We start from the raw sequence: 22,805 nt of genomic DNA on the forward strand, positions 1-22,805 counted from the left end.
TTTCCTCATGTTGTCATAGTATTGTTGGCCATTCATTATAGCAAAGGTTCTATTCCCTTTTGCTGTAAAATGGAAAAGGGCATGATAACAAAGTTGAATTCCTTGGCATTTTTGCACCATCTCAATTTAACTTTTTTTTATGATATTTTTCTTCCAGAGGGACTTGCATACCACCTTATGTGGTCAGCTTTATGCTTGTTTTCTCTTATTGTGGTTTATCTGGGATTGTAACCAATACATCTTCTGGCATCATGTTGCTCTAAGCCCCTGTATAAACCTTATGCAGATGTTGTGGTTTCCGACTTTCGGTGTAACAAAAAGCTCATGGCTGTTCTTGTTTGTTAAACCTATTTCTCCCACAAAAAACTCAGATAGAGTCTTCAACGCTATTGCTATTCTCGCAATTTAGGGGTCGATTACATGAAAAATTTAAGCCCGGGCTGAGTTTTCACCCCGTTTAGGGAGGCTGAATGTCCAGCCTGCTATCCCCCACAAATACTTGTAAAATTGCTCTTTCGATTACATGAACAAGTTTTCAGCCCAGGATCAATTTCAGCACGGGGGGAGTTTTCCTGCCCGTGCTGTTGAACCGGGCCAGGGTTTTCAGCCCGTGCCTTGGGCATCCTAGATAATAATAAAGACTTTATTTAAAGAGGAAGCACTTAATAGCCAATTGGCTAATAACATTGTGGCCCTCACCTAAAATATTACACACTAAAAATTTACAATTACACTTACTAAAAATATATGATAAAAATGGCAGAGATGTATATATAAATATATATTTATATTAAGCTATATAAAACTAAATAAACATAAATCAAACATTAAACATTAAATTGTTGCAAAAACTTTTGATCATGTAGAGCTTTGTTCCATAAATTAATTCTAAAACATCTAAGAGAGTCTACTTTTCTGGCATCTAGACTTAAACTGTTCCACCTTCGGTCTCGCGCTTATATTTAGGGCATATAACATTAAGTTTACTGTATCTCATGTTTCGAGAGTGACGATCACTGTTTAAGGACAAATGCTCTTGGAGATAACTTGGTACATTACCGTTACACGGTGGGCTAATAAGTGGTCAAAATCGGCGCTTTTGTATTCTCGCGAGCCCGCAAAAACCAGCAGTTATCCATCCAAAAAAACACTCGGAATTAAAAATTTGAGTCTTGTCAAAATTATTGGATTTAGAAAGGAAAACAACTAATAGTGGAAGATAAAAAACAAAGCAGCAAAAAATTGAGCTTCTATGACAAGCTTGAGTCTCTCTGAAGAAATAATTTTGTCGGGGTTCGAGAAGAGCGACGCATATTTTTTTACCTATCTGTTGTCAAGGCTGAACGAGAGAGGTTGCAATGGGATTGTGTTTCTCTAGGAACGAGAATTGAGGCCCAATGGGACAGATCCCCAAGAAAGGAGTCTCTGGAAGATTTCCTTAGAAGGATAAAGTCTGTGAGCATGTCGAAATATTTTTTTTTATTATTCCATCGTTTTTTAAAGCATTTATGCTCTGTTGATTCTAGCTTCAATTTTTACCAAAAGGTCTATGGTGATATTTGTAATAGAATACCTGTTTTTTTTTTTAATAATCTGTCTTACATGATGTTTTTTTTGCAAATTAATCTACTGTTTTCCAAACATCGGTACTGTATATTTCAAATCTCTTAACATATTTTAATAACAACCTTGTACTATACAATTCGAGCATCACTCCCCTTTGAACAATTTATAAAATGCTAAATTCCTATCTCAAGCATCGCATTATGACTGGGCAAGAAAGTAATTTTTATCTTGCCTTTATCTTTTCTCTAAAAAGTATATTCCTAAGCAAAAATAATAGTATTAGAATTGTCTTTTAAATCATCTTTACTCTTTTGTAGCTTGAAGCAGTCATAAAAATCCTTGATACACGAGTCCACCTTTTTCATGAAATTCTTCCAAGCTACTTGGCTTGTACTGGTGTATTTAAACATTAACAACTGTACAAGGGTTTAGAGTACCTGTTATTGTCTGAGTGGAATCTATGATTTCTCTATTTTTATTATTCTGGATTGCTTTTACTTAAAAAAGCTTTATTTTTACTTGCTATTCCAAGTCCTTGTTAGCTGTCTTCCTCTTCTATGCCTTATCTTGTGAATCCCATAAAAGGTGCTAACTCTAGTTCATGATACCCAAAGAACTACATCAACCAAAATATATTCAACTATATCAATTAAAAAAATTATATGCCTCTAGATTTTCCGAGTATTTATTAATTAAGAGTTGAGACTTGATTGATAGTTATTGGTGCCCTATACAGTGAGTACAGGAGAGCTTGCTTTAATTTTACAGCAGCAAACTTTATTATTGAGTTATTTATCAATAAAAGAAGAGTTAGAAACTTCTATCTCCTACTATATAAATCACTAAGAGCAATAGAAAGCAAGACAAAAACAAACTAGTGTAAACTAATCCTCTTTTGAATCCTGGGGTTTTTTTGTTTACCCGACTCTCAAAAAAACTTAAATCATAAGAAGGAATCACAGATTACCAAAAAGTGATAGAGCAGCTGTCAAGTAGCTGCTACCAAGTACTCATATATTTTTTTTATACAAAGGAATCTTTTTAGCTAAAGAGGGGAGAGGGGGACGTCAAGCATGCCTACCTGCCAAGTTCTCCATACAGTAGGTCACTCAAGAAATAGGAGCAAAGTAAAGGACACCCTTTTTCCATATGTGAAGGCACTAATACAAATAAAATAGATGTTGGACCTGGCACATTCCAAAAGTTAAATTAAAACCTAAGGAAAAACCTACAAGCAAGTGTCATCCAGCCTTCAGATGATATTCTACAACTACATTCGGTGAAGGGTCCAGCCCTAAGAGCAAACTAAATCCAGGAATATCGTTTGTTTTGAATTAGTTGTGCTGATTTAGGATGGAAGAGTTAACAAGAACATAGCTTAAGTAAACAAATTTCCCTCTGTTCAGGTTTTAGCGGGTGAAGTACAAAAAAAACACTCTCAAATAACAAAATAAGAATTTATGAATATATGAAATAGAGTGGGCCTACGGTTGAACAATTGGGAACCACGGCAAAGTGGACTGAGAATTACGCTTGCTCTGACTTTGAAAGCTAATAACTTCACAAAAACCAAACTAAAGTCGATGGATTTTATAGAACGTTTACTTGAATCTATATTAAACATTTTGTTTTTTCAGTATTTTTAAATCAATGAAAATCCAAAAAGAAAATGGTACTCATTCAATCCTTGCGGATTCGTCCTGACATCACATCTTCGAGAAACGCTGGACGCGCGCGAAAATTTCTCCCTTCAGAGCTGAGATTAACAGTCGCCATTTTGTCCTTTGGCTGAGAAATTTCCGGGAAGACAGATCAATAGTTACTCCAACTTCTGCCGAAATACTATCGGCCAAAAATCTCATTTAGATATCAAATCGATACTTATTCGCTCGATCCCCGTTATACGCTCGAACCATCTTATTTTCCGACTAGATGCGAACTAGAGAACCTCACAAAAACTTTAATAACTTGAAGAGCTTTAGGTTAGACGAGCTGATTTTCAAGACATATACACAGAGAAGCATAACAACGAAAATGTTCATGAAAGTTTTGCTTGTTCGTCTGATTTGATAGGTTATTTTCTCGTGTTTTTACAGAGGACGCGCTAGTAGATATCCCACTCGCCAGAAAATTCTGATCGATTGACAATCATACGCTCGAGAGTTTTGTCAGTTTCTGAAAAACAGAGGACTTACGGGGGAAAAAAAGGTTCTCATGAGAAAAACAATGAAATTTTCTTTTGAATCCTGGATTTTTATTAACATCAGAACCAATATTTGTGCTGCTTTGGTGGTCTGATTTCAGCGCTCGCGCCAATCGGCAGTGCATTGTTTACAGAACGCGCCTTTGGTTACCGTGGAAGCGAAATGCATTCGAAAGTGGGGAAATCTGCCGGCATTTGAAAGCGCCGGTTTCGTGCGCACGCGAGCCCATCGTGTTAATGCGTTTGTACATAACTGCGCAACGATCAATTTTACATTGTCCATAGAATGGAAGCCACTGGAGTCTGTTAAAAAGTTCGATTGATGGAGTCAACCGGCCCGCATACAAGATGCACGCTTTTGAAACTTTAGAATTCTGTACTGCGACTCTTTGTCGCAAGATGACCATATTACATTAGCGTAATTCATAACGGGCTTTATGATAGCATTAAAATAATTAATGCGTTGGTTTAATGGCAGGTACAAACGAATGTTTCTCAAGATAGCTATGCGGGAAGCGAGCTTTTTACATACTTTTTCTATGTGAATGTTAAATGACAACAAACTATCAATTTCAAGGCCCAAGAGAGTTGCTTTGTTGACATTATCTTAAATTGTATTTCCATCGATTGAAATATTAAGTTGACTGTTTAATCTTGTGGCTGGCAGTTTTCCTGTAATCGTCAGAACCTTGGTCTTCGATTTATTAAGTGGTAGCTTGTTTCGCCCAGGACTGAATTTCGCTTACAGAGGTGTTTAAAAAGTGTTCCAGTTTTGAGATATTTTGGGTATCCGCGGATGCTGTGACTGTTGTATCGTCAGCGTAAAGATCTATTTGAGAGCTTACATGCAGCGGCAAGTCAAGATGAACACCATTTAAGTTCCTGACAGTCAATTCCATACACCTGTAGTTTCTTTATCAAGAGTCCGTGGTCAACTATGTCGAACGCTTTTTGGTAATCTACCAACACCATGCCTGATAGTCATTGTCTATATTAAATAAGAGGTCATCTATAAATTTGATTAACGCAGTTTCAGTACTATGCTTTTTACGAAAGCCTGATTGCTTTGAATAAATAAGATTGCTTTCGCAAAGAAACGCATGAAGCGAATCGTGCACATGACCCTTAATTACTTTCGAAAAAACAGAGAGCACTGAAATAGGACGAAAATTGCTTGGATCATGCTCACTTCCACTTTTAAAGAAAGGTGTGCCCTTAGCTTTCTTCCAGCGTGATTGACATGTTCCCATAGAAATGGACAGATTTATGAGTCGAGCAATACTTGGTGCAACTGCTGGTGCGGCAACACGTAATAATAAGGGCGCTAATTTTGTCGATACCAGCTGCCTTATGCGGGCTAATCTTATCTATTATGTGCGCAACTTGACAGTTCATAATAGCTGGAATTTTGAACTGTAAATCTGGATCCTTTCTAGAGTTAACAAAGTTTATCACTTTAGAGATATCAAAGTTCACATTAGAGAGCTGGCTTCGTATTTTTTTCAGCGATGGTAGAAAAATAAGAATTAAATTGCTATCTCCGTTTTATCAAGCATATCGTGATCATCAATTTTCAACTTGTTGATTTCTCTACATTTCTTATTTGAGCCAGTAAGAGTTTTTGATTTCCAGATGGCACTTGGATTGTTTTTGTTCTCCTCAAAGGAATTGGTGTAGTATTCACGCTTTTCTGAATGCAAGACTTTGACGGCTTTGTTTCTCGCGACTCTATAATTAATCCAGTCATTTGCATCATCTGAACGCCTTGCCACCTTAAGAAGGTGATCCTTGTATGTAGCTGTTTTACGACGGCTTTTGTTATCCATGGTTTCTGGGTGGTGAGCTTCACACGTTTATGGCGCCATGGACAATGCAAGTCCAGAGTGCTATTGAACGTTTCTTCCCATGTATAAACGACATCATCGATGTCATCGAAAACGAAAGCGGCATCCCAAGGGGCCTCGAAAAGGCTTTGTTTAGATTCTTTTCAGGTTTCACATTCTCTCTGTCTCCCTGCCTGTCTTCAAGAACTTTTAAACTTTTTAAGGTCTTTCTGTTCTTTTCACAACACAGTACTCATTGATTTTTCTGTAAACTTCTGGTGTAGTACAGCAGCTTCCCATTTAAGATTTAGGAAGTATTAAATGTCCTCTGCTGACCTGTGACCACTAAAGTCTATATAAAAATAGCCGAAAATGTATAAATATATGTATGCAAGTTTCGACAAGAAAACAAACCACATGGGAGGCTGTGCATTTTCAGAAAATGCAACTACGTTTGAACATTCTTTTCGTTTGAAGCAATCGGTGAATGTTTTTAGAGAATGCTAGACTGACTTTCTGCAGTTTTGAAGAATTGCATGGCTGCGTTTAAAACAATCAGTGTATGTTTTGAAAACATTGCCCCCAATAATCGGTCAAAATACGATTTTGCACTTTTCAATGCGTTGGGTCATGGGAAGCTAGTGGAGCTGTCGCAACACAGGTGTGATGTGATCGTATTTTTTTGTACGGGTGATGAGACGTGCTGCGGCATTTTGGACAGTTTGAAGGCGATCAATTAAACAGTTCAGTAGTCCAAATAGCAATGAGTTACAGTTATCTAACTTAGATGTTACAAAAGCATGTATTAAAGTTTCTGTGTCAGGCACGGATAGACAGTCACGAATTTTGCTTACATTTTTTAGATGAAAAAACGGTGTTTTACAGATGTTAGTCACTTGCTTTTCAAGGGACATGCCTTTGTCAAAAATAACCCCAATGTTCCTTGCAGATGGTGTTGGAAGAATTATCCCACCAGAAACATTGACAAGTTCTATTGTCGGGGGCGGACGATGTCTGGCACTAAGAATAAGTAGTTCAGTCTTTTTTTTTTTTCAATTTGAGCTTATTAGTCATCCATTTGTCGATCTCACGAACACACGCTTCAACTTTTGCGATGGAGGCAGATTGATCAATAGGCGTTTGCTTGAAAGAGAGATGTAGCCGAGTATCATTAGCGTAAAGATGAAAATTAAGTCTATAGCCTCTAATTATGTCACCTATAGGCGAGGTGTAAATAAGATAAAGCATTGTACCCAGTACAGATCCTTGTGGAACACCATAGCGCAGTTCAGGACATTGACTGGAAGACGAAGCAACAGAGGCGCACTCATCGTCCGTCTCGGGGCTGCTGGGGCTGCGGTTGGTGTGACCGGGGCTGCTGGGGCTGCGGTTGGTGTGACCGGGGCTGCTGGGGCTGCGGTTGGTGTGACCCGGGCTGCTGGGGCTGCGGTTGGTGTGACCTGGGCTGCTGAAGCTGCAGTTGGTGACGCTTCGACAGACATGAGGCTCCGGATGATGCTTGATCCAGCCGCAGAGGTCTTGCTCTTCGATTGGATGTTATAATGGGCCTCTGCAGTGGTCAAGCGGTGGGCCATGGTGGCGGCAAGCGTTCTCTTAACAGGCTACGGTAGGTCGCGCGTGTTGGACACGATTATCTGTTAAAATGTAGAAAAGAAAACGAGTAAGTTATAAGCAAGACTGCTTTGAGGTTGGATCCCATGTACATAGAAGCGACTTCTACTTCTACTTTATTACTTTTCAACACTTTCGTATCAAGAAAAGATGACAAAATATATATAAATCTAAATATATAAATCTAAATATAAATTAATAATAAATAGGTAATCCATAAATTCAGTCGACTTACTATATACAATAAAAATTAAAATCAATTATAAAATAAGATAATACTTAAACAATAAAAATAGCATGATAATAAAAATTAGGCGATGAACTTGTTTACGTTATTACAAAAAGATGAATAACTATTTTCTTCTCTAAGTTCAATTGATAAATTGTTCCAATCTTTGATTGTTCTGGGAAAGAAACTATATAAATAATAATCGTGACGTGCCTTAGGCTGTATAAATGTATTACTTGAATAACTTCGAGTATGACGCATTGAACGTTGATAATAATTAGGTATCGGCAATGCAATGCCATTATTTACTGATAAATAAAACATTGTTACACGGTGAGCCTTTCTCCTCTCACTCAGCAGATCCAAAGAAAGGGATTGTCTCATTATTGTAACACTAGAGTTCCAGTCGTAATCCCGCTTTATGAATCTCACCGCACGTCGCTGGACTGCTTCAATCTTGTCCACTTGATCCTGTCTATAAGGGTCCCATACAGCAGCTGCATATTCTAGATGTGACCTTACAAGTGTAACATAGGCTACACGCTTGGTGACCTCAGAACATGAATACAAGTTCCTTTTTATGAATCCAAGTGTTGAGTTAGCCTTGTTTACGATCTTGTTTACTTGAAAATTCCACCGTAAATCATCAGACAGCAAAACGCCCAGGTAGGGATGCTGTTTAACACCTGAGAGTTTCTGATTATATAAAGTATAATCTTTCAGTACTGGTGATTTATTTCTGTAGACTGACATTTTGTAACATTTGGTAGGGTTAAAAACCATTTGCCATCTTTCGGCCCATAGCCCCACTCTGTCCAAGTCCCTCTGCAAGACTAGGGTATCATCGTCATGTGTAATTTGGTGGTACAGCAGGGCATCATCAGCAAATAGCCTTAAAGTGCATTCCAAGTTCTCCTGCATGTCATTAATAAACAGGAGGAACATCAATGGACCAAGTACAGTGCCTTGCGGCACTCCTGATGTTACGTCTACTGGTTTCGATGAAACACCGTCCACTACGACTCTTTGTGTTCTATTGGTGAGCCATGACTTAATCCATGCAAGTGTTCTACCTTGAATACCATAATACAGTAATTTACTGATCAAGCGACCAAGCGAATTAGGAATTAGCCGGGAAGTACAACTGGCTGCCTTCTAAAGAAATGTAAGATCAATCAATGTTCAGCATCTTGCCAAAAAATGCCTAGTCAAAGAACTAATTTATATCCTCCACAACCATGTATTTAACATAATACTGCATCCACGCGGGCTACTAATTGAAACTAACCTTGCGCAGCATTGTTGACGTAAGCAAGTCCACTTGTCCGTCGGTCAGCAATGCGCATCTTCTGGCGAAAGCCTTTAGATTTTTATTAGGCTGCAACACCTTCTGGCCACAGTCAGTCGTGAATAGATGTTCCTGGTTTAAAGTGGCCAGCAGTGGCCTGGCTTTTCTGAAAATCGAAATTGTAAAGTAATTAGAGCTGATTAAACATCCAACGAAACCTGTGAATAAAGATAGGGCAATCGTTAGAAAGATATAGTTAGCGTTATGGGATATTTACCTCACATATAGAGATATGAGCTTGTACAGCTCCTGTGTGAATGTCAAGAACATAGCCCCGTGGCCACGCGTGGCAGTTTTGTGCTTAAATACTGGCACCTGCAAGACGTCATCATCTCCACTTCTGGCTGCGGCAAACTCATTAACAGTTATCTCAGAGATTACTCCTGCTCTTGTTCCGTTCTCGATGTTTACTCGAAACATCAGGTAGTCCCTGATGTTCCGAGCAACGGCCACATCCTGAATGTAATTGGGGGGGAGGTCACTTTTCAGGCTATCCGCGTGGTCGGAGGTAAGAAGGGCACTGATCTCTTGAACGGTTGGTAGCTTCTCTTCTATCTCCCAATTCTTCTTCTCCTTCCTCACCTGAAACACACACGCATAAACATAAGGAATTGTTTGTTTATTAACAATTGTACAATGTTTTTTATAAAAGCGCCAACAACAATAACGGGATTATTAACGACATAAGAGAGAATGGCAAAGGCAATCCTTAGAGTGTCACACGCATACACAGACCTTCACTTGCTTTTGCAAGATGGACCGCCAGTTTTTTTGGGCCTCCTTAGTAGCCATAAGGTCTTGTCTACAAATAAACGATGGAGAAATTAGGGTATGTATTAGTAAGATTTGCTGAGCCCTAACCCTTAAATACGGCCTTAGGCAAATACAATTAATTACCTCATTGATGGTGTCACGTCCTTATGAAGGACGGAAAGCACGTATTGAAGGAAGGCTTCCAGTGACAAGGAGTACGTCACCAGGCTGGATGCGGTGAGTTAGCCCTCTTCCTCCAGGTTTGGAGCAAAGAAGCTGTTGTAGACCTTATGCCACGCTGAAATGAGATGGCGTCTTTTTCGATACGATTCGCGCCATGTCATACATCTGATAGAAACAAAGACAAAGAGAAAACGCAACAAAAATAAATGTCGTGCATTGCTCGCATCTCACTTTCAATAGACGGAAGGATGGATAGATGGATGAGTAGGAGGGTTGGTTGGTGAATGGATAGATCGATAGATAAAATTAAAAGTAACTTACCCTTTGGACGTTGAGTACGGCCTCTTTCTTTGTCTTCGACTTCCCATCTGGCGTCTTAATCCAACGCTCAAACCCCCTCAGGTATGCTATAAAGGTATTCTGCATGCCTTGAAACCTATCGGAAGTTGTGAAGGTCCGGTCCAACTCATCGCTTTCCTGGCTAGACTCCTGGGCACTCTCCTCATCGGACGCAGAGTTTGACGACGATGACAACAATCGTCTGATTTTAGTCGGTGACTGACTTTTAGTCGGTGTGGCTGGTGTCTTTTCTTTTTCACTCTTTTCCTCGTCGGAGGATTCGATCATTTTTTTCTTGAAAGCTTTTGGTTTGGTTGGTGACGTTGGCTTCTTGCCCACTGCCAGTGCCAGTTTATAAGTAGTTGGCGGCAATGTTGGATGTCGGTATTGGCAGTGCCTGTCAAGGCGCAGCCCTTGCCAATTGCACGCCTTGACAGGGCACTTCACCACTCTTCGTTTGTCCTTATTTGTTTGCGCTTTCATTAGAACAAACTTTTTGTACTGTTTCGCAGACCAGCCATGCCTCCGGGCCATGTGGCGTTTCAAGTGGCTCTCGTCTTTGCCACATTTTGGACATTTAACTGAGGGTGGACGCTTTGGGGTGTTTTGAGCCACTTCCCTCCCCATCTCTCTCTGTTCAGGTGTCATTTCTGCATCCAATGAGGAAGAACTTTTCTGTGAAAGGATACAAAATTACAAAAGTTAGTGTTGATAATAATAATAATAATAATAATAATAATAATAATAATAATAATAATAATAGTAATAGTAATAGTAGCAGCAGCAACAACAGCTAATGATGATGACGACGGCGATGATTTGTAGCTTTCAAGATGGACTTCGCAGCCTCGCGCAACCTTCCCTTCACGATAGGCTTTAGCTGCATAATTTTTGTTTGGATGATATCACTGTCGTCTAAGAAATAACATAACAAAAGCACAATTAGATTGTGAACGAAAAAATAACTTACTAAGCCCGAGGGATGTTTGGACTAATTTTCGGAGCATTTCCAAACTCGTCGCATGGTTGTGCAAACCAAGATCGTGTGTTACTTCCTCCTCTGCCTTCATTTCGTGCAGGAGCTCCACGGAGATCTCCTTCGATTCAGAAGTCGTCATGCTAAAAGGATTAAAAGAGCAAGCTACATCAATCACCACCATTCTTTGACAGAATCTAAGCAAGATCCAGGACCAGTATTGATATTTATCCTTTTTTTCCAAACTTCTCTTGGTTTATCGGTTATTTAAGGTGTCACAACAGGGCATTTTGCAGAACAAATGTATTGGTGCTTTGTTGCAGGGGCTTTGAGATACCTCACTGTTGTGCTAGTTTTTGAAAAAAATCTCATCCAAATTTACAAACTTTGGCTAAGTTTAAGGTAGTATATCTTAGCATGGTTACCATGGATACCGATAAAAAGCACCTTGTTGTGTAGGACGTTATCTCGTCTACTTGATATATGAGAATGGTGGTGATTGTCGCACAGAAACATTTTTCCACCAACGCCAAACACAACTATATAGTGAAATACCTCACCTACCTTGAAATATGCACTACTTAAGGTGTCACAACAGGGTATTTTGCAGAACAAATGTATTGGTGATTTGTTGCAGGGGCCTTGTGGTACCTCACTATGTTCTTATTTTTTAGCAATTTCTAAATTTGAAATCACCAATTATGGCTAAGTTTAAGGTTATTTATCTTATCAGGGTTACCATGGAAACCATCAACTGACATGTCAACATTGTTGTCATCTATTGGGCTGTTACCTCAGGCAGTTTGGTTTAGATTAGAGTTTATGCGACTAAGTTACAGCGATTCTTGGAAGGTTAAAGAAACAGTAATATTTGACAGTCAATATGTCCCTCCCCCCCTAAGCATGAAGCCAGTGTCAATTTCACGAAAGCACGTTAGCAAGATTGTTAATAGGACTCCAGTCGAAAACATTTAGTCTAGCTTCTAGAGCTAGTTTTCGATGGTTTCTAGTATCACGGAAAGTAACATATCTACGCTGAGGTTTGGTGGGGATTGTGGGTGGAAGGTTTGGTGGGGATTGTGGGTAGAACGGTGATAACTAAGTGGTCCGATCTCACCAGGCCTTTGTGTACTCTACCAGACTTCCAGAGAAGTGGATAATTAGTCAGAAAGACATCGGGTAATTTATCCCCTCAGACTCTTTATATCCAGCTGGTTGATATCGCCTGCGATGGCTATCTTAGCATCTGGATCAGCAAGCAGGACTTCATCACAGGTGTCAGATAGAAAGTCCAGTAAGTCTTTAGGCCCATAGATAGGATCAGGAGGATGGTACACGCTGGCCACATAATATACTGAATTTGGAGTTGTTATTTTACACCAAATGGACTCAAAATCATCCGTGACCTTGATCACTTCAATCTTCCAGTTATTTCTACATATAATAGCAACTCCTCCTCCAATCCGCATCCCAGGTCGATCTTTCCTGACCATCACGTAGCCATCAGGGCAAATCAAGTGAGACAAAATTTTCTTGTTAAGCCACGATTCCGAAACAAAACAAATGTCGATGTTATTGCTGTTTATCTCCGCGTACAAGGCAAGGGCCGCATCCACTTTCGCCAGAGAACGAGCGTTAAGCACCATACATTTAGGAATAACCTTAGGGGCGGTTGCAAACTTTACGATTTTGACTGCAGTGAGTGTGCGGGATTGATTTCGATTCTTCTCGTGACGCTCTCGTGGCTCGCGATAGGAAATTACAGTAGGAATATTATGCAAATCCGGGGCAGAGCACCTTGGTGAGGTTGCAGGTGTGGAGTTTGACGAGTTTGTTGTTTCCAACACAGGGTTACCAATATGGCTAATGCAGTTTTGTCGTTTGCCACTTCGCTTTGATCTAAACTTTCTCCGTATCCCTAAGTCTCCTAGTTCCTTGAACAACTCTTCAGGTATCCATTGTTTAGGCTGGCGTTTCCCGATGGATCTTAAGTTGGAGGAACTGTATTGAAGCCGTGCTGAAACTTGTCCGGTGTCATTTCCAACATGGCCGCCTCGAATTCCAGTAGGTGGGACGAATTGACGTTCTCCCGATCTCCAGCAGCTAACAATTGGTAGAGACTGTACAGGGCTAGAAGCCAGGGTGTGTCCAGTTGAAGTTTGACGGCCACATTATATCGGATATATGTCAGCTATGACTGTATATGGACAAGGTATTAACAGACATTACAAAATCGTGGCAGCCATTACGGCGCCGCTGACCGTTCGTCTATTTTCTTCATCTAGACGATATTGTAACCTGAGTGATGATTTCAATCCAGTAAGATCTTTGTTTTCATGTGTGATAGAGCCCATGACTTATCAAAGACTCACATTGCTTAAAGCAACATAGGCGATACCAGGAGTTTTCTCTGATTTACCAATATCAATCCAGGCTTTAGGCAATGTGATTCCTTGGCTTTTGTGGATAGTCATTGACCATGCAAATTTGATAGGCAACTGCTGCCTTTCATGCACGCCCTCTGATAGATGAGCTGACACTGTTACGGGACAAATGGGAACACAGGCAGGAGTTGTGTCACTAATAGACGGACCTATATAATTGTCAAATTTGAAAATAACTGTTATAGGTAAATCAGGTGGCTGATGCTTTTTTATCTGATATACAATGTCAACTACTACACCGGTTGCTCCATTGCAAAGACCAACATTTGCCCACAAGTTCATTGTGAGCATCACTTTAGCACCCTTCGCGAGAAAGACTAGTGGTTCTAGACCAAATATTTCATCCGGACTGGCTTTCTTTGATAATAGTGATGTGCGATGTGCACTGTTATTAGCAATAGGAGTAGCAATAGTGAGTTGGTCATGATTGTACTTTGCAACTTCATCATTGCTGAAATATAATCCAGTTGCATCAGCAAAGTCTGATAAATTTGACTGACGAGTTAACAGCAAATTCCAATCTTCAATAGTTGATTCACCTTTGCGTAACATTTAGAGTAACTCTGGGAAATTCACTCGGTCTGTGTCAGCTCCCTTGACACTCTGGTTAACGGTCAACTTGACAACTCTATCAAACATTCGATAGGCAAGAAAACCTTGTTCTTTATACTATAGTTTGGCTTTGCATGATAAAGGGTTTGTCTGAAACAGGTGGAAACTTCCCTGGGTCTCCTGTCAAAATCAATGATATTCCTCCAAATGGCTGATCACTATAGCCTGTTATCTGTTTGCAGCGCCTGTCTATCCAACCAAATGTTGCTTGGCCCAGCATAGAGTACTCATCTATAACTATATATTTTAAATTTTTAAGTGATTGTTGTAATCTAACAAAGTTCTGTCCTATGAGGTCTTTATTGCCTCTTGCATCTATTGGAAGCTTTAGCAGAGAATGGATTGTCACCCCTTGTATATTAAACGCAGCTTTACCAGTAGTTGCAGTGTGCTTCAAACTCCTAAGCTCTGTACTATTAAACTGATTGTAACAGCTTTTATGCTATTTTTTCTAACGTTTTCTTTATGCCTTCTCCGTCATCTTGATGTAATCTAGAGTGAAAGGCTAGTGGCTAGTGGTAGACTCCCTCTTGGGTCATCTATGTTTATGTTGATAATTACTAATAATAAAAGACCAAAAAAAAGCGCAAAAGCTCAGGAGGATTCAATTAAATACATAAAGTAGTTATTACCGAGGGAGAAGCGCTGTCTGTATCTTTCGGCAATGATAGAGAAATACGTGTCAAAGGTGTTAAGACTTATCTCGGTAATTTCTAGCCTTCGTAGCAAGCGATTCTGGAATGTGGCCGCGCGAAAAATGGGGCGAGTGCAAGAAAAAAGGAAGGGGAAGGGGGAAGAAGGAAACGCTTGTCAGCACTCATTGTCTTTTTGGCTCACAGGGAAGAGTCTGCGATCATTTTCTGATCGCAGAATTCGAGGCTTCTGATTGGCGCGGCAGGCGGTGCTGATAAATCATCGATCTCACACTTTTTGGTTCAGTTCCATTTACGATGGCGTCCAACAAGACTAAACTACAAGCTGCGTTAGAAAATCTTTCAGCAGGAGATTATAATCGTTATCTAAAATCTGAACAGAAGGCCTTGTTTCTACCCTTATCTTCCGAATAAACACATATACACACAAATACATGGAGAACATTGTATTTCGACCGTGCAAGCGACTAAAATACATCCTTATAACTTACATAATTCAGAAATAAATTATCATCTTTCTAAATGCTTATGGTTGTATATAAATAAATAATTAAATAAACGAACGAACGAACGATATAATAAAAGACTAAAATCTTCATACATCTCAAAACAAGAGCCCTGAACGCGGGACTTGTAATTATAAATTACCTATGTGTGGTACCTATACCACACATATAAATTACCCGTGTGGTACTTGCGCACTGTCGACTCAGCACCGAGAAGTAGATCAACAAGGCCGGGCAATGAATGCTGAAGACCAATGTCCTTTGCCATATCAAAGGACTGTGAATTTCAACGCATTCAATTGTAACCCCCAAGAACTCATGGATGAAAGTAAGGTAATGGCTGTAGCCGCACAGTCCTCCTTGGTAACTTTGCGCCACCCTGACATCACCCTTGTCCTATTCAAATCTGGTGAAACCGTAAATTCTAATCTGTGAGCGACGAGAATATTGCTTGTTCGCGTTGACTTTCTTGCGAAGCCTCTGCACCTCACTGACTTCCTCACGGAGTTTCGCAACTCCTTTATAGCCTGGCCAGCCTCGAGCGTTTCGTGGCCGCCATCTTGGATTCTAAGCAAAACTGAAAAACGGGTGTGGTGGGGGGGAGGGGGAGGGTGTCGGAAAAAATTGCCAACTGGATTTGGGGCCCTTTTCGAGTTGCGGTTTTAGACTTCATCCGCCAGCGGACGAAGTGATTTGATTGGCCAGTCGGTTGTCAATCGAATTGAAATAACAAGTAGGAATGTTTGACTCGACTACAAGTTGTTTTAGTTCACAAAATGGAGAATGCGAGATCAGTCGATAAGATAGAAGAAGCTTTACAATTTATGAAATCAAAAGATATTGATTTGACTTTGAAGAGAGAGCAAGAAATAGCGATCAGGAGTTTATTGATAGGGAACGATGTCCTTGCAGTGCTTGCAACGGGGTTTGGGAAAACCACGATTTTTACAGTTTTCGAGATAGCGAAGAGCTTTACATCGAGGGCTTCAATTATTATCGTCTCGCCATTGAAGAGCATTATAGCCAACCAGCTTGAAGAGTTGAATGGTCTGTCCTCTGCTACTGAGCTAATGCCAGAAAGTTTAAAAGAGGTCGTGGACAACCCGCCGAACTACATATATACTTTGGCAGAACAAGTCCTGTGCAAAGACTGTCTAGATGCGTTAAAAGATGAAACAGCTCACTATATCAGCGCGTAGAAGCCATCGTAGTGGACGAATCGCACACTGTTCAAACTTGGACGGGAAAGAGGTAAACTCTTATGATTACAGCGTCCAAAGCTATTACAGCGTAAACAATGTACTAACTTATCTTTTTATTTTCTATTAATCTGCAAACTGTACCTTGGACTGCTTCTTTTTTTTTCCTGTTTACATTGTGTTGTCTGAAGATGGTTTTACAGTGAATTATTAGTGTTTATAGAAACGTAAGAAACTAGGACACCCTGCACAGCAAAGTAGAACTATATAAAACACCAGGATTGATAATCCATTAGTTAATCTTATTAAATTTTATATGCAGCCACTGACAAAAGAAAGGGTGTGTGTGTCCATTTAGCCTGTCAAGCAGAATGTTTTTCTGGTGGAGATCATTATTAATTACACCAAGGTCATGCTAGGACGTGAGACCCAAAATAGACATCCATTTTTCCTTTTTGATAGTAGTACATTTCATTATAGCACTGTGTAATGTAAGGCTGCTTCAATGACTGCTGGAGCATTTTAAACATGGCTGCTTCAAGTTTGACTTCTCTGGCATTAATTTTGCCATGCGCTTTTTTGACACACACTTTAAGGTTCTTCCACATCATTAGTTGAGAAGCTCCATAGCTTCCAGACCCTATAACCAATCCGCCTTCTTTGCAGGGTGTCATTTGACTTGATGGAATGTAGTCTATTCCAGTCATTTCAGGTGAGATCTGATCCTGCCAGGAGCATAGTTTTTCCATAGCCTTTGGTTTGTTAGCATTTCTTTCTTCCAGTTTATTGACAAGTGTTCCAATGTCTTTTTTTTGTCTTTGAAGGGTTTGTAATTTTTTTAATGGATCGTGCGTGACTACTCATTTACCGAGTGCCACTCGGTGCTTGAGTTTTCAGTTACTCTTGTGCGTTAAGCACATGTAAAACGAAATTACCAATGAGACTAACTATATAAAGGAATATGGACTCCCTTTGCCTTCTTAATTACTGCAGATATGATATGACCAGTCATTACTGTCCTGAAGTATCAGTTTTTTGAGCTTAAATAAAACGACCTTTCTAAATTTTAACAGCTACGAAAAATGTTTCATCGGAAATGTACTCCAACTTAGTTAGATTTTAAGGTTATTTTTTCCGTTCTGCACGACACAAAATCCTGTGTCCAAACGCACCAGCTAAAACTCGCACAGCGAAACAATCAACACTCGGAAGGTTATGGAGAATTAGGTAACGATGAATCAGAAGAACCTGCTCCTTATAAAACCTTTAAAGTGGGATGAGATGACTGAAATAAAAGATTGCGAAGCAGCCGATGTTTCATCGTCAACAAAATGGTATTTTGCGTAAAGACAGCATTGAAAGGATTTTTCAGAATGTTGGCATTTGAATGTGTGGGGAAGCTTGAAGACCAAAGCCGTTTCACTCCACAATACCCGTCGGCATCCTCGCTCGCAGGTGAAATAATGGTCTCCACATGCTACCAATACACTGAATTCGGGTCTTTAAAGTCCTTTTATTTTCTTGTCAAGTTCATGAACAGTTCGATAACAGTTCATTACTTTGGCTTTCTTTTGTTTGATGTTGGCCCTATTCCCTTCCGGATCAGTCCCTTGATGGTCGGGGTGATCCATGGCATGTTGTTTGTTCCTTTACATGCATTGTTTATGACGTTCTTTTCCATGCCGTCATTAATAGAAATGGAAATAATGTACTTTTTCAGATTGATTTTTCGGCCAGTGATTGCAAGGTCAGCTTTAAAGCTTCCCATCTTGACATTCCATAGAGTTGGATCTTGCGATGTTTTTGGGCGTGTCGTATGGATCTGATGTCTAAATCTCTTTACCCTATAGAGAAATTCCTAGCTTTTCCCATCCCATGTCATAGTAAATGACAGAATCTTAAACGCCGGAAATGTAGTGTTCTCTATTTCTTTGCCTACTTTTCTTTGAATAGACATGGAGTGCAGGCACGTCACACCCATTAAGCTAGGCGATCTTCTAGATGTGAGTCCACATTACCAGAATGCAACGTCCTCAAAACCACCTGCTGATTCACCTGCTTTGTTTCGTTTTTTTTAGTGTCGTCCTTGTGAATCTCGTCGCTTCTTACGAAACAGACTTCACTACAGAAATAGCTTTTAATTCAGCACACATATGCAAGTCCCACTATTCTTCTCTGCTTTATTTTTTGATTAACAATAAATCTTAAATTGGCCGCCATTTTGAACCGTAAGTAGTAAACTAGCTTTTTTTCTTAAAAAAAGAAATAAACTCGCACATTTTAACAAAGTTTCCTATAGACGAATAAAATAGTCAAATAATGGCAAATACTCAAATGGTGTATTTAAACTCGAATTCTGAAAGTAACTGGAACCGCAAACTTAGTGGTTTCGAAGTTGCCTCACCTTAGCTTGGATAGGCATCGTTTTTTTATTAATGCTTGTTCCTCTACAAACGCATAAAAAAAACGCTTTTTAACTCGCTGGGCTTGCGATCTCGGAATGTTTTGATTAAATCACCGTTTTTATGGTGCTTCCACGTGACCGGCAGCGCACACAGGAATCCTAAAGTTTCCTTAACCCATTGACCCCTCAACCGGCCTGTACCGGCTTTGGGAAGTACCCACAACCCAAAAAATTCATAAATGCAAACTAAACACAAGATGAAGATACTCAGGCATCAGTTTAAGGGATAAATGGTCTTACAGATATGCATCCAACCAAGGTGTTGGCAACTACTCTTAAGCTTATATAAGCCTTTTCACCCCGAAGCCAGACAAATCAATTCCAGGTCATACAGACCCAGAATAGCAGTGTAAACAATTTCGGAATCAATTTGGTTTCAGAAAAGACAGCATTTAGGAGAGCTGTGGTGATTCATTAGAAAATTATTTTCTCATCCAGGCAAAGCCAAACAAGAAAAAATAATCATGAATCCACCTTTGCTTGCAAATATCCATAAGCAAAGCACTCAATTATGCCCCAAAAGACTTCATGATATCCTGAGACACTCTCCTAATATGCTCATAGCTGTATTTCTGATGAAAAGTACAAGCAACCATCAACTTGTGCTGGCTTCAGCACAACGACGAGGGATTGAATGTGGGGACCGCAAAGCACTGTTGGAAAGCTTGGATACCGCTGACTAGGTGCAGCTGTGTTTGACTTTGACGGGCTGTATAAAACTCAAAATAGGGGGGAGGTATCTGTTTTCAGTCTGTTTTTTGTAAATTCAGCTCAAAAATAGCCAGGAGTCAATGAGTGTTAAAACACTGATAGCAATTTTGAACCGGAAGTATTCTTGAGTAAGGGGACGTTTATTTTACTTTGCACCTACTGAAAACCCTTAGGTTAATTTCGCAGTTATTATCGGTGGTAATACTAGAATTAATTCCATGACTATTCCACACACTGGCCTCGTTGCATTGTCGAAATGCATTTCTCTTTTTTACTTAAGTATAAACTGTCCAAGAATATTAGCTCATCAAGTTCTTCTCTTGAAATCCAAACAAATATTTGACGATATTGTAGAGCCAAAGCCGCCGAATGGCTCGTGGGACGAAGCTATATTTGAAAATGTTTGTCCTAGCGTTGGGAGCATTGTAGTCTTCTGAATGGCTTGTCCTGTCCGATCGCCAAAGTGACTTCGAAAGAGTGGACAGCGGCGAGTTTGATTGAGGGGTAATCCTGAGAGTTAATCCTGACGTGCCTTTATACTCTGCCAACCAAGAATGCCAACCAACAACAAAAGTCAAAAGTGACAAAGCGTACCGCCCGTCGTTGCACTTTATCCAGCTCGTCTAGGAGATTTTGAGTATTAGGGGCCGAAACTGCACAGGCGTAGTGCATGATCGGGCCGACCAGGCCAAAGTACGCTGCTTCCTTAGTCTTTACATCACCGAAGTACAGGTTTCTCCTTAGAAGGCCTTGGATCTTGTTCGCCCTTTTCGTGATATCATCAACGTGCTTGTGGACCTTATACGCAAAATGGAGTGGTTTGCAACTACATTTTTTATAATATCTGAAATTTCATCATTTGCACGTGTTCCTTTCCTGTTCGATTTATTGGCGATTATATTCGCCACAGATCAGATCGATCGCACGTTTTCAAGGGGCTAATTAATGGCTTCAGTTTGAACATATTCATGAAAACAATTACCCGCGAGAGGACTTAATCCAAAAAAAGCTGAATTTTTTTTTTCCTAAAATACACCTATTGCCACATTATATTTTTGAGAACCTTGCATGGAATCGCGACATCTTAAACAGAATTAACAAGGTATGAGCTTAGAAAGAGGAAAACAGCAGACTGAAAGAAACATTAGCCACCTCAACTGAACGAAAGTTATATGGGAGTGGATCGTGCTTAGGCTACAGGCAAATGCACACGATGGCCTTGCTAATTATAGAGGGGTGACAAATAGAGAAACGGTTCGACTACTAATGAAAAATATAAATCCAGAGGAAGTCTCATGAATTCGAAGTGCAATGGAGACATTGTTCGGGTCTTGGTAAGATCTTTCCTCCACGTTTATAACATTGAGAATCAAACTCAAATAGATGAAGGGTCTCAGTAAGATCTCTTATCCACGTTAATTACATTGAGATCGCACCAATTTCCAGGAAGATATTAACAGAATACCACTTGTGACAATTGGCTTTTATTTCATATAAATTGATCCGAATAAAACCAAACTCACACAGACGAAGGGTTTAATTAAGATCTCTCCACGTTGATAACATTGAGACCGCACTAATTCCCAGGAAGAAATTAACAGAATACCACTCGTGACAATTGGCTTTTATTCAATAGCAATTGATTTGAATCAAACCAAACTCATACAGATGGAGGTTCTTAGTAAGATCTTTCATCCACGTTAATTAGATTGAGATCCCACAAATTTCCAGGAAGAAATTAACAGAATACCAATCGTGACAATTGGCTTTTATTCTATAGCAATTGATCCGAATCAAACCAAACTCATAAAGATGAAGGGTCTAATTAAGATCTTTCATCCACGTCAATTACATTGAGATCGCACCGATTTCCAGGAAATAATTAACAGAATACAACTGATGACAATTGGCTTTTATTCAAAAGCAATTAATCCGAATGAAACCAAACTCATACAGATGAAGGGTCTTGGTACAGTCTCTCATCCATGTTAATTATATTGAGATCGCACCAATTTCCAGGAAGAAATTAACAGAATGCCTTTCGTGACAATTGGCTTTTATTTAATAGCGTTTGATCCGAATCAAACCAAACTCATCCACGTTAATTAGATTGAGATCGCACCACTTTCCTTGCCTTGAGTAAATTAAATACTGGCTACTTCTAATAATGTGATTATTTGGGTCAATTTGCATTGATTTCATCGAAATAAATTTGATTTCATTGAAGCAACTGTCATGTTTGGACACTATAGTCCTTTTATCCATAGTTAATACTTTGTAGAAAATATTCTAACACAATAATAATTAATTTATGAACTGAAAATCTTTTGTTCAGTCTGTTAGCTATAATATTGTCAACCAGGAAAAAATCACACACTTATGGCTCTCCTGTATACTGAATTTTGTACATCTGTTTGACTTCTTTTTATACGATAGTAGCACTTGGTTTTTTAATAACTAGAAATTTTCATTTCTAGCTATAGAAATTTCAAAAGTTATCGGAGAGCAAAACGCCTTCTGCATGCCTCGCTGAGCTTGACAGGTTAAGTACCTGTTCGTACAAAATGGTGTGTTAGGATCTTAACAAACTTGACATACTCATCTTCACCAAGTTCCGGTGATATAGTAAGCGTGAATTAAGACGCTCCTTCGCAGTAGTTAATGAAAAAGTGTTCCTCAAAAACTGAATAGACCACAGGAAGCCCAAGCAATATATCTGTAAACCGATGAGAAGTAACAGTGTTTGTATGATAGTGATTTCTAACCCCGCTATTTGCGTGTTTTTTTGTGAATATCAACAAATTACATACAAACTTACAACATGACTTCTACTTGCGGATTTTAATATCTAGAGTTTAATTTCGGGTTTTTTTCTTGAAAAACATATCAGCATCCTTCCCCACTTTAAGAGAGAGACAAGGTAGGAGGCGAGCGAACCGACAACACTTAGAATCGGGTGGATATTTTCGGAGAAAAACACGTCGAACTACATTTTTTTTCTCTTCTTCCAATACTTGCCCGCTTATTCGAGGCAGGCTCTGTCTACAGCCGCCAGCTATTTGCCCAATTCTCCACCATAAATACGCTCGACGCCAATGGTTGAGTAATCCTTCCGGCCGAAACCTGGAAACGAGAGCAAACTCTTAATTTTTTTATACTCTTAA

General features: G+C 39.6%; 2 protein-coding genes and 1 long non-coding RNA gene across 4 annotated transcripts; 1 reads left to right on the forward strand and 2 right to left on the reverse strand.

Annotated features, from left to right (window-relative positions):
• Nucleotides 1-7,326: 7,326 nt before the first annotated feature.
• LOC116606252 lies at nucleotides 7,327-10,802 on the reverse strand. 2 transcript variants are annotated; one of them, XM_048724398.1, is made up of 5 exons: nucleotides 10,059-10,789; nucleotides 9,699-9,902; nucleotides 9,537-9,603; nucleotides 9,019-9,383; nucleotides 7,327-8,907 (listed from the first exon to the last, which is right to left on the reverse strand). In XM_048724398.1, exons 2-5 carry the CDS (start codon nucleotides 9,701-9,703, stop codon nucleotides 8,727-8,729), a joined length of 618 nt encoding a protein of 205 aa, XP_048580355.1. In that variant the 5' UTR covers nucleotides 9,704-9,902; nucleotides 10,059-10,789; the 3' UTR covers nucleotides 7,327-8,726. The 2 variants fall into 2 exon arrangements, 1 of the variants encoding a protein (XP_048580355.1); XR_007307125.1 differs by lacking the exons at nucleotides 7,327-8,907; nucleotides 9,019-9,383 and having other exon boundaries at nucleotides 9,461-9,603; nucleotides 10,059-10,802.
• Nucleotides 10,803-13,186: 2,384 nt separating this feature from the next.
• LOC125560933 (ATP-dependent DNA helicase PIF1-like) lies at nucleotides 13,187-15,535 on the reverse strand. The gene is made up of 3 exons (XM_048723379.1): nucleotides 15,445-15,535; nucleotides 14,167-14,345; nucleotides 13,187-13,991 (listed from the first exon to the last, which is right to left on the reverse strand). The coding sequence occupies exons 1-3, from the start codon at nucleotides 15,533-15,535 to the stop codon at nucleotides 13,413-13,415; spliced, it is 849 nt and encodes a 282-aa protein (XP_048579336.1). The 3' UTR covers nucleotides 13,187-13,412.
• Nucleotides 15,536-15,865: 330 nt separating this feature from the next.
• LOC125561108 lies at nucleotides 15,866-18,924 on the forward strand. Its single transcript, XR_007307128.1, has 2 exons — nucleotides 15,866-16,518; nucleotides 17,133-18,924. It is a non-coding gene; the product is annotated as an uncharacterized LOC125561108 (long non-coding RNA).
• Nucleotides 18,925-22,805: the final 3,881 nt, after the last annotated feature.

The sequence above is a fragment of the Nematostella vectensis genome, chromosome 2, assembly GCF_932526225.1.
Source record: "Nematostella vectensis chromosome 2, jaNemVect1.1, whole genome shotgun sequence".
Lineage (NCBI taxonomy): Eukaryota > Metazoa > Cnidaria > Anthozoa > Actiniaria > Edwardsiidae > Nematostella > Nematostella vectensis.